At 44.8% G+C, this 12,496-nt stretch overlaps 1 protein-coding gene across 4 annotated transcripts in view; it reads right to left on the bottom strand.

Moving 5' to 3' along the window:
* The window catches only part of CRACD (capping protein inhibiting regulator of actin dynamics), a 257,979-nt gene that overhangs the window by 18,811 nt on the left and 226,672 nt on the right, over window positions 1-12,496 (bottom strand). For all 4 annotated transcript variants that reach the window (XM_049789931.1, XM_049789934.1, XM_049789932.1 and 1 more), the window contains 2 exons: window positions 6,211-6,369; window positions 1,636-1,704 (listed from right to left, as the gene is read on the bottom strand). In XM_049789931.1, coding sequence (XP_049645888.1) covers window positions 1,636-1,704; window positions 6,211-6,369 — 228 coding nt within the window. The remainder of the gene's footprint in view (window positions 1-1,635; window positions 1,705-6,210; window positions 6,370-12,496) is intronic.

Genomic DNA, 12,496 nt, shown 5'->3' with positions numbered 1-12,496 from the left:
ACTCCTGGTTCTGCTCTCAAAAATCATTCCTGGTAGGCTCTGGGGACCATATAGGATCTAAGGGAATCAAACCTGGTCAGCCACATGCAAGGCACTGTGCTATCGCTCTGGCTCCTCAGGAAGAAAATTCTTGAAAGGAGTAATGTGAGCATGGCTTGAAGTTTCTTAATACAGATTCAATCACTAATAAGGGCCAAGAAATCATGGTGGGGCCTGAACCCAAAAGCCACATAGAATCTGAGGGTAAAAAGGCAAGTCAACATGGTAAATATCCGACAGAGGGCGCTCATGGTCCTATCTACTCTAGCCAGCTGTTCCCAGGCCCAGAAGCAGCCAGAGATAAGGCCAAGTCTTTGTAGAAATGTTTGTGTTCTAACTGCAGAGTCAGTGGGCTTAGCTCATGCGTTTGCTTTCTTGCAAGTTACCTTCCATATTTATGCATAGACGATAAATAACCTACCACGAACAAAATGGATGCACAATTTATGGTCAAGAAGCCAGGAAGAAAAATTGAGTCTATCTCTTGGTCTCCTGGCTTTCTGGTTATCTGTATAATAGGTGTCACATTCTGAACTCTGCTTGTTAAGTAAGGCATTAAGTGGTTATTTTTCTCCCCTCCCAGAGGCACAAGTGGAAGGAGTTAGAAGTGAATGAGACTGGGGCTGGGCGGTGGCACTAGAGGTAAGGTGCCTGCCTTGCCTGCGCTAGCCTTGGATGGACCGCGGTTCTATCCCCTGGTTTCCCATATGGTCCCCCAAGCCAGGAGCGACTTCTGAGTGCATAGCCAGGAGTAACCCCTGAGCGTCACCGGATGTGGTCCAAAAACCAAAAAAAAAAAAAAAAGAAGTGAATGAGACTGTCTTAAAAACTCAGACAAGCAGTGGGAATGGAGTTTTAAATGCAATGTCTCTAGTTATTCATGCTATATTACTTTGTGGTTTGCCCTCACTACATAGTATAGAGTTATCCCCAGAAGTTGTGGGTCATGCCCTGATGGATATTCACTGCCTATCAGACCCCAAGAAGGCTCCTTGGATCTCTGGACCGGGGGGAAGAATTCAAGTTTCAAAAGATTGCAGAAAAGTAAAATTCCAAAACTATATCCAAATATAAATGGGAATCTAGAGGGAAGGTACAGGGTTAAAACATTTCCTTACCTATAGTAGCTAATATAGTAGCTAGATTAATCTCCAATTCTTCAGCACCACTAGTGACTCCTGAGCATAGTTGAATGTGTTCCACCAAAAGGCACTTACTTGTTTGTATGTAGAAGACCCCAGGTCAATACATCGCAATGTAGTTTCATGAACACTGCCAGGAATAATTCCTGAACAGAGCCTGAACAGGGTAAGCCCTGAATACTGCTGGGTGTGGCCCCAAAATGAACCAAAAAACATAGATAAATGTTCAGGCCTATTTGGGGCCATCTGTCAGAAAGAAAGGCCTTGGTGCCCTTAACAGTTTGGGGATGTCTTATTTACCTGCACCTCCAGGGAGCATTTTTATGAGATGAATTATAAATGGGTTAAGGCAGCACTTATGAATAGAAAAATGAAGCAATCATCACCAAGAAGAAAGCAAGCAAGAGGGAGGAAACTAGAAGGAAGATAAATACTCAAACTCTTATCTCATTACCTTCTCTTCCATCTCACTTCTGACTGCTGGCTGATTCGGAGGATTCAGAAAGCCAGAAGTATCAGTAGGCTGGAAGAGAAGAGAGCACTCAAGTGAGACATGGGAACAGGAAGTTCTGGACAGATAACTAGGCCCATGGGCGACAGGGAGGGCGTCCCCCTTCTCCCTCACTCAACAGCCCGGAGGAGACTGCACCAATATGGCCTGCATCAGCCCTTCTGAGGCCCAGCATGTGCACAAGCCTCTCACCCAGTCCTACATGTTTCCTGTTCTTATGTGAGGTCTTGAGGGCTGTTTCACTTACTCAGAGGTTCTGGGCAGCTGCCAGGCCCCACTTGAGAAGTAAGACTGGAAAGGTAGCAGCCCAAGAGGAACCCCCTCAAAGCCCATGCTGTATTTTAAAAGACTTATTTGAAAGAGTCCTTACAAAAAGCATCAGAACAGGAGGGAGGATATTCTAGAGGCCTGTAAGTAGAGTCAGAAAGAATATTTCCCCCTATAAACATAGATGGGAGGGAGGTTGGAGGGCCAGAGAGGAATGTAGAGTCACACTCTGATGCTATCTGGAAGTACCCTACCACAGAATCTGTAGGGGCTGGAAAGATAGTAAGCAGATAAAACATTTGCCTTGCATGTGGCTGACCTGGATTTGACCCCTGTCACCCTATGTGATTCTCCGAGCCCACCAGAGTAATCTCTGAGCACAGAGCTTGGAATAAGTCCTAAGAACCAGGGGTGTAACCCAAAAACAAATTAAAAAGAAAACCCAAGTTAGCTGCACCCCTGCAAAAGCTGCCTCTACTTTCCAGCTTCTCTGGCTTATATGTATAAGGACCCTTGTTCTTGCCTGACAATTCATATATTATTATGTCTCAGCTCAAGGACATTTTTCTGCACCCCATCTTTGGAAATGTCTTTAGAAAAAACAAATGAGCAGAGTATGTCACTGCCCAGGTGGAATCTCTCAGAACTACCCTCTCATCTTCAACAGAGTTCACTTTTTTCCTGGCTGGACATAGTGCCACCCCATGGGGGAACCGGTCCATGCAGTCTGTTCTTAGTCCCTCTCCTTGATCACACTGGCTCATTCTGCATGGTTGGCACATATTTAGTTAGCAACCCTCCTCCACCAGGATTGAACTTCACCAGCAACAGCAGCAGCATTCACTACAGTCTGCAGAGCAGCCCTCCACCTTCCATCTATGGGTATGATACAGGAGTCCCCATGATGAGACCTGAGTAGAGACAGGCCAGAGATGGAATGTAGGATGCCCATTTTTCCTCTTCTTCCTCACATGGACAAGCAAATTATTAATTTGGGGGTTGGGTCACACCCAGTAGTGATCAGAGGTAACTTCTGGCTTTGTGCTCAGAAATTGCCCCTGGCAGGCTCAGGGGACCATATGGAATGCTGGGGATCAAACCAGGGTTGGTCCCGGGTCAGCCACGTGCACAGCAAAAGCCCTACCACTGTGCTATTGCTCTCCCCCCTTTAAAATTACTAATTTTTCTAATGACTCCTCCAAGGCTGACTTTGCTGCTAACAAGATGACTTTATCTCAGGGGTGCCCAATGTGCTTATCTCCATTTAGAAGTTTGCTGAAATCTTCTGATTTCAGGTACCTGGACAGATAGGCCAAGGAGCAATGCTTTAAGAGTGAAGGCCAGTTAAACAAGTAACACAGTAGGCTCAACTAGCATTAATCACATAGCTCACTCAGTAAATCCTTAGAAACTGGCTTTAGTAACACCCTGGAGAGATATAACAATTGTTTCAAACTGACCCCTATTGATCTAAATTTTCATAATTCTATTCGCCTTTGTGTTGTAACAATATAAAGTAAATTTGTGCCTGTAAGGGGGCAGAAAACTGATGAAGGTTACATAGGTACTGAGATTGATGTTTGAACATTTTATGTCTGAAACAACTATATTATGAACAACTTGGTAAATCAATTTTATAATGAAAAAAAAGTAGGGGCCAGAGAGATAGCATGGAGGTAGGGCATTTGCCTTGCACGCAGAAGGTCGGTGGTTCGAATCCCCACATCTTATATGGTCCCCCGAGCCTGCCAGGAGCGTTTTCTGAGCACAAAGCCAGAAGTAACCTCTGACCACTACTGGGTGTGACCGAAAAACCAAAGGGAAAAAAAGTAATTAAAAAAAGTGAAAGTGGGGCTGGAGAGAGAACATGGAAGTAAGGCATTTGCCTTGCATGCATTCAGTGAAATGAATCCTGACATTTCATACGGTCATTCCACAAGCCTGCCAGAAGTGATTTCTGAGCAAAGAGCCAGGAATGACCCCTGAGCACTGCCGGGTGTAACCCAAAAACTAAAAAAAAAAAAAAAAAGTGAAAGCCTTAGATCAGAGGATGCCTCAAAGCAAGATGGGTCAGACTCCAGTTCAATTCGCATAGCCCCCAAGCCCTGTCAGGTATACCTTGGGGGCCCAGGAGCTAGTATCCTGGGAGTTCCTGATAATGATGGGATGATATTCCCTTCTCTTGTTTAAGATTGGAAGATTGAGAGCCTTCCCTGGAGAACTTCCTCTCCAGCAGACCAGCAGAACCTTTTTTCTTCACATAAAGTCCAGCAGGCAGCTCTCTGCAGCCACTGTGATTCATATATATTCTCAGAGTGTTCCTTTTAGAGTATCAAGACTATAGGCAGGGAAACAGTGCTGGAACAAAGTCTCTCTTTTTATAAGTAGACTTTCATCATGTCTGTTTGACAGGTTCTATCTTATGGAGTACTGTTGCCCCATTTGTTGGGTCCCGTTTTCACCTTTGTTGATTGTTTGAGTACCCGCAAAGAGCTCCCAGAATGAGAAATTGATTCCCATCCCCTTGTCCCCTTTGGAGGGAGATCTTGGTAATATTTATCCGCAGCAAATAATCCACAGACTGGAGGGTTAAGGGTTAAAAGGTTGGGTGACAGAGAGTCTTTGTCAGCCTGCTGCTAGCTCCAAAACACCTAGAGCCAGCCAGCCAACTCTGGAAACAGCCCCAGAATGCCTGGCACCCAAGCTCTTTATTTGGCTCTCAACAGCTCCTCCACCTGGAAGGTCAAGGTGGGACAACAGGCAAAGGATAATCTTATGGACATATTTTCATATACAAGAGAGTACCTGCTTCTTTTTTATTTTTCTTTTTTTTGGGGGGGGGGGTTGGGGTCATATCTGTCTGTGATTAGGGCTCTGGGCTCAGGGATTACTCATGGCTGGGCTCCGGAGACCATATGAGGTGCCAGGGATAAAACTCAGGTAAACTATTGCCAGAACAATGGCAAAGCAGGTAGGGTATTTGCCTTGCATGAGGCCAACCTGGATTTGAACCCCAGCAACCCTGAGCTGATTGTAAACCTGACAGGAGTGATTTCTGAGAGCAGAGCCAGGAGTAATGACTGAGTGCTACTGGATATGGCCCCCAAACCATAACAAACCTTAAAACAAAAAAACTCAGATTGATGGCATGAAAGTCAAGCTCTCTACCTTCTGAACCATCACTCTGGCCCTTATATAAAACACAATTAGAGTAAAATTCTTTTTTTTCTATTTTTTTTCTTTTTCTGGTGGATGGTAGGGATGGAATTTAAAATATCTTACCTATAAGTCAGACACTTTACCTTTGAGCAATACCATTGGCACCCAGTTCTGTTCTGTACATCTTTCCTTCTTACTCAATTTACCCACCCACCACTGATTTCACTCTTTCTCATTTTCCTTTAAATTTGTCCAAAGAGACAAATGGTAATCTAGCTAAGTCCTGGGTAGAAAGAGCTCTGGCTTGTCCTGAAGAACTCAACATTCAGAGATCAGTTAGTTTATGGGCATAAAGACAGATGGGGTACAGATATGTAGGGAGCACTTAAGGGACCTTAGAGCTATACAAGGATTAACGTGCATGTCTGGCATGTAACCACCCCCAGTTTAATCCTTGTCACTAGTCTAAACAGCCCTGGCAATGAAGCTCCACATTCTGGGGTCTTGAACTGAACTGCCCACCCAATTGGCAAGGAATTGACAGGAGAGATTCCAGGACCCTTGAGCATTGTTTAGAAGCCACGCTCTACCCCTAAGAGTGAAAAAAGGGGGCCCGGAGAAATAGCACAGCGGCGTTTGCCTTGCAAGCAGCCGATCCAGGACCAAAGGTGGTTGGTTCGAATCCAGGTGTCCCATATGGTCCCCCGTGCCTGCCAGGAGCTATTTCTGAGCAGACAGCCAGGACAGCCAGAAGTAACCCCTGAGCACCGCCAGGTGTGGCCCAAAAACCAAAAAAAAAAAAAAAAAAGGTGAAAAAAGGCAGAACAAAGACTATGCCTTGTGAAAGAGGGAGAAGATAGGGAGGTAGTACTACTGGACAAAGAGGCCAGGTTAGATTTTCCAGACGAGATGGGCCAACCCAACTCTCAGTGTACAACCATCATGGCACCTGCCGGAAGTGCCCGTCAGCCTAAATTTGCTTGACCCAAAATTTTGCTCACATACTCATAGTCAACTCTAAGTGGCCAGATGCCCTGCCCATCATCCTCCCCGGAAGAATTAGCACCCAAGCCTCTGCCCCAGGAGTCATACCTGGTTTTCAGGGTCGGAGAGGATGACGTCCTGATGGGTCACAATTTCCATGGGACTGAACAGGTCTTCGTCTATGGTCGCCTCTCCACTGTCTGCCTTCTTCATGGAAACAGCCTGGGGTGGTGGCTGCCCAAACTTGATGTTCTTGCCCAACTGTCGCTGGAGAAACATAGAAGAGATTCTGAAGCAGGGAAGCAGTTTCTGGTACTTGCCACTAGGTTCCCCAGTAAAGTTGGGGGGACCTGGAGGCACACTTGAAACACAAGTGCTTTCTAAACTAATCACCATGCCATTCCACCCTGATGGAGTCCTGCAAGATAGTAGAGAGTAGTTCCCAGCCTCTTTGCTTTCCTTTTCCTACCAAAAACCTGTGAGCTTTCCCATCGGGCAGCCTCTTTCATTGGACAAGCCAACAGATGCCAGAGGATACAGAGATCATCTTTCTCTGATAAACCAACTGTTGGGACAGATATTACTACAGCTTTTCTTTCTTTTAGTTATATCTCTCTTTAGATTGAAATTCCTTTAAAGGTACAATAATTGAGGAGAAAATAGTTACATGAGATGCAAAACCATGGGGGAAATGAAGCCCCTTGTAGTTGATATGACAAATAAAACGTCCTTAGTCCTTTTTTGATGCACTCTCCTTGCATTTTTATGCTTTGACCACCTTCCTCACCAACTTGCACATCATGGACCCAGGTGGTTGCACTAATAAGACAAAAACACTTTGCAACTAACAAGACTGCCCTTGATTAATTATGAAGAGGCCTGAAAGGTCTGCTCTGGCCACAAGTTATAGATCCTGGTCTTGCAGTGGTGGTAACAGGCCTAGGGCAGGTCACCTAGGAGTGAGTAGTAGCTCAACAGAGGGAAAGAGAGGAGGGAGAAAATGGGGAAGGGTATGTAGAAATTAGAATGATAAATAGTATTTTGGATTAGAGAATGACCAATTTAGAAAGGAATTGGATTTCCTGAGAGACAATCCATAAATATAATTATTGAGAAAGGGACTAAACATTGAATGGGCTGTGGGAGAGAATATGAATGGCACTCAGAAAGAGCTAGAATGAGAATTCAAGATCTGCTTAACATTATGTAAACGGCTGCATTTATCCAGGCCAGAGGCCTCCACCTCCACAGTGCTGGGGTGTGGGTTAGAAAATTCCTCATAGTGGTGGGAAACTGTCCTGGATATTAGAGGCTACTGAGTGGACTCAGGATAGAGGTCATTATCAATCTTCTGTCAGAGGGACCCAGCACCAGTGTCTTCAGACATCATTTCTCTGCCTCCAACTGAAAATTACTGCTCGGTCCTTGGGTTTCATTGTCCTTTTATGCATACAGAGAAAATTTAATGATCTTATATATATATATTTTTTTGGGGGTGGGTTTTGAGTCACACCTGGCGATGCTCAGGTGTTACTCCTGTCTCTAAGCTAAGAAATCGCTCCTGACAGGCTCAGGTGACCATATGGGATGCTGGGATTCGAACCACCGTCCTTCTGAATGCAAGGCAAAAGCCTTACCTCCATGTTATCTCTCCAGCCCCTTCTTTTCTTTTTTATTTAATCTCACAGAGCTGCAAAGTATGGTATGACAAAGGGCACAGGAATGGCTCACTCTGCTGCCTGCAGACAGAGGGAAGAGAGCCTGGGCAGGAGAGGGAGGACAAGTACCTACCTGTCCTTGACTTGACTTGACTAGAAATAAAAGTCAGAGGGTCAATAGTGACCACCAAGTGATGGAAATAATAAGTGGCCCCAAAGACCCTTGAACCTACATCTTCTAAATTTTTTTTTAATTTTAGTTTTGGGGCCACGCTGCACTCAGGGATCACAACTGGCAGGGCTTGGAGGAGGAGGATATGTGGTAGTATCAGGAATAAAACCCAGATTGGCTGAGTACAAGGCAAAAAACCCTGCCCTTCTACTGTAATACTGCCCCAGACTCTGACATTTATTCTTTTAGAAGTCATAACTTGCTCTGCTTGGGGTGGCTTGGGGCATGCAATACCCAGGATTGAACTCAGGGCTTTGTGCACGTGCTCTCCCACCTGAGCCCCCTCCTGGGCTCTGGTGTTATTTTCATTGTCCTCTCTGCTGGTTCCCATAATTTGACATGGTCCTTCCAATGGGGTAACAATCAAGAAATAATGCAGCCTTTAAGTTGCCTGAGTAAAGTTAGGACCCTTGGAGGAAAATGTCTCTTTCTCTCTTGGATGGAGGCCAGAACCCCCTTAAATTTCCACAAAACTATGCCCAAACCACCACCCCGACTTTGCATGGTGGACATTGCAGAGACATGAAATACTCCCCATACCACACCCCCACTCCTCTTGGGGGCTCCCCTGCCCGGCATGCCAAGTCAGGAGCACAGAAAGACAAAGACTTGTATTTGCTCTGCTGGTATTTCAGCCTGAGCTCTGGCTCTCCCTGGCACCCCAGGAAGGGAGCACACATGAAAAGCCCAAGGTCAGCCAGTGAAGTAAAGCCTGAGCAGCCTAAAAGGGTTTCAGGAAGGAGAAGGCCAAAAAGGGGTGTCTGGTGGAGACCAGCAGAGTAGGAAATAGCAGTTAGTATCTACTCTAAGCAGATCAGTGAGCAGCCACAGGTTAGAGCAGCCGATGGAGTCAGACAAGAGGACATGGTATGACAAAGGGCACAGGACTGGCTCACTCTGCTGCCTGCAGACAGAGGGAAGAGAGCCTGGGCAGGAGAGGAGGACAGGTACCTGTATCCTAAGAAAGCCAGAGCTGGGAATCCCATTGGTGTCCCAGCCCACACTGGTTTACTAGTCATCCTTTCTCTAGGAGTGTTAGCCAGAATGCTGAAAACAGTTGTAAATCCTCTCCAACCAAGATCTCCTATTGACAAAATCTCCCATCTACCAGTGGCCCTGAATGATTCCCCAATGATGGGGAGGGTGTTCTTCTATTTTTAATGGAAATAATTTTTTATTGTGCTTCCAAGGCGAACCTGACTTTAAGAGATTCCTGCAATTGAGTTGGCATTTTTGCTCCCAGTACATAATGAAGATGCTTTGCCTTAAATGGGATGCTCCTTAGACTATTGATGCTTGTTAGGATACATCTTGATACTAAAGAGAGAAAAGAAGAGCAGGGCAATAAAGAATCATGGTATAGGGTGAAGTCAATGCCAAAGATTAGGTGGCTGTTGAGGTTGTCAATGGAATAAGAATGGGAAACAAGTAGGTAAAAAGAAGAGGGGCAAAAAGGTACATAGAACAAAGCACGGAAATGAAAAGGAAAATGGTGGAAAATGGTGTGGAGAAGAAATGTGAGGAAGGTGCAGGGGACAGAATAAGCAGAGGAAAGATAGAATAATGCAGGAGGCTGAAGGTAGGTGCATCAGTCAAAACAGGGAGGAGGCAGAGAGTAAAAGGGGCATTAGGTGAGAGAGAGAATGACAATATACATGTGGCCATCTAAGGATGGATGGATGTCCCGAGTGGTCCCCCTGGCGAAAGAAATGGGATGTTGCTTTGGAGGATGACAGACATAGTGCATCTCCCAGCTGCTTTGAAGTCATTGCAGGGAAAACAATGCAGGCTGGTGGTTTCATTGGAAAAGGGAAGAATCCAGGTAGTTGTAGAAATAAGGACCACCATTTAGGGAGAGGATTGAAAACTGTGCAGACAATGGACTGTCCTCTCAGACATGTGCAGCTGGCAGAAAAGAAAACAGCAGTTGAGAGCCAAGGCAGAACTCAGGGTTCAAAGTCATAGTGACTGATTCACAGGTTCTCTGACTCTGTGTGTGTGTGTGCCTCTGTGTGTGTGTGCCTGTGTGTGTGTGCCTGTGTGTGTGTGTGTGTGTGTGCCTCTGTGTGTGTGTGCCTGTGTGTGTGTGTGTGTGTTTTGATGATCAAACTCAGGGCCTCATACATGTGAGGCAAGTGCTCAACTACTGAGACACATTCCCAGGTCAAAATACAAGATTTTATTTGTGGGGGTGGGTATGCTCTGGTGATCAATCTCAGGGCCTCATACATGCAAGGCAAGTCCACTGAGCTATATCCTCAGCCCTTCCGTCCCCTGATTTTCAAGGCTGAACATGTTTTCCCTTGCTTATGGCTCCTACTCAAAGAACTCTCTCAAGTCCTAGACTAGAATACTAGGCAGTCTCCACATTTGGACACTTAAATGGTTACTGCTCAAACCTATTTGGCAGTTTCAGTTGTTTGAAGTGAATAAGGGAGGAAGACAGCTTTTAAAAGGGGACTTTAATTGTGTTCACTGTTCAGGGATTGCTATGAAAGCAACAGCAGTATAAGTAATTGCTGAAATATAGACTGTTAACACTAGGTTGGACTTCTAAGAAATAAAACAACACTACCACACTACCTTCCTTTTTGGTTACTTTGTGTTTGGACCACAGTGATGCTGGGTATTCAAACCAAGGTCAGTAAGCAAGCACCTTAACCCTTGTTCTAGCTCCCATCCAATTCCCCCCACCCTATTTTTTTTAAAACAACATGGGCTCTTTATATGCAGGGACATTCTGATTGGAGGGAGCGGAACTTTATGTGTATGCTGGATGTTCTCGCTGCTACAGCTATGAATAGAGTTAGTGTTGAGACAGGAATGTGAGCTAAAAGGGAATATATTTATTCATTCAACTTGGGACTGTTGGTTGCAATATGGCAGGCTGGAAAACGATGTTAGAGGAATGTCCATCAATATTTATGAGGCTGCTTCCTATGGAATTTCCTATGGAAATTCCAAGCACATCATATTTGGCATCTCACATGCTGCCCAAGTTCAGATTTCACACAGCCATTCTCCACACCACATCTTCAAGAACTAAGTGGGGGATAAAGAAAGTTGCTGTCTTCTTGGGCAAACTGCAGAGAGGCCACAGCTATAAAAATTTTCTTTTTAAATCAAAAGGAAAAATGAGATATGAGTGAAAGAAACTGGCTCTGAAGATGGAGCTAAGAACTAGAGGTGGTGCTTTTTTCTCTGCGTCCTTGAGAGCGAGTTTGAGAGGTGTCATATTCGCCAAAAGCATGACTTTGGCATTAAGTGAAATCCAATTCAGTGGAGGAGAGTAGCTCACTGAAGATGAAGATTTCCTTCTGATGTGCTCTCCTCAGACAACCAAACTAGCATTTCCTGACAAAGGAGTGGTATCATTCTAACAATGATTGTGGTACTTGAGATTGCCTTCAGAAGCTGGTTATGTATGTCACAGTCTGGTTACAACCTTCCCTGGCCCTTGCTCTGGGTCAAAGAGTTTTTAGTTTAGACACAACTAAGTGTGATGTCCACAGAGCCACTGGGAGCTAAAGCAGGTGAAGTGTGATTCTGCAGAGATGGCAAGTCTCAAGAACTGGAAGTGCCTCTGAGCTCATCAACCATCTGGAGAGCAGGGAAGTAACTATGTCTAAGGCCAGATGACCTGGTATGGCTTTATATTTCATCCAGTGCTCAAAGAAGAGCTGAGTGGCATGGGCAGAGTTCTTAGGGAGATCACTGTTCCTTATTATGTCTTGTCAACTAACATTTGATCTCTGCAGATGTATCACTTGTTTGTCTGAGAGCCACATACTAGCTTGTTACTTGGGGGTCTGTCCCAGAGATGCTTGTTCCAGGGACTATTTGGGCTTTGAGTTTTAATCTGCCGCATGCAAATCATGCACTCAGCCCACTGAGCTATCTCTCAGGGCCCTCCTTTTTATAATTAGGGGGAAATGTGATTTTTCTTTTAAAAACTCAGTTACTCGACACAGAATTTGGCTGCTAGTAGATTCCTTTTGCTCCCAAAAGTATAGGCTCATTTATGTTGCATTCGGTCATTCTGTGCTTTGTGGAGAGATACAAAGGGCCACTTGGACAACTGAGGGACAGTTTAGGTGAGATGACCATGAGTGGACACTAGAGGGCAATTTTTTCCCAATGCAGTTATCACAGGCGTGGTTTCTTTGGATTGGGAAGTTTAAGTCGAAGACTTTTTTTTAAATGGCATTTCAATAGAAATTTCATTTCTAAAGAATAACCTCATAATAATGACATAGGCTTGCTAGAATGTGTCTATTATTAATAAATATTACCCACTTCTTTATATTTTAAAGAAACATATGTGCACAAAGACAATTTCAGACATACAGAAACATACATGCTTCTGGTGTAACTAAACACCCTCATTCCATGCTGGCATCTACGAGAGGGCGGTCTTGTATGGTGCTTGCTAAGCATCAATGCCCGCATAATGTTGTCATGGAAAAGTGCAAAGCATTCATGCAAGTTCATAAAGTTCACTACT

Source organism: Suncus etruscus, chromosome 16 (assembly GCF_024139225.1).
Source record: "Suncus etruscus isolate mSunEtr1 chromosome 16, mSunEtr1.pri.cur, whole genome shotgun sequence".
NCBI classification, from domain to species: Eukaryota; Metazoa; Chordata; class Mammalia; order Eulipotyphla; family Soricidae; genus Suncus; species Suncus etruscus.
This window is presented reverse-complemented; position numbering and strand designations above follow the sequence as displayed.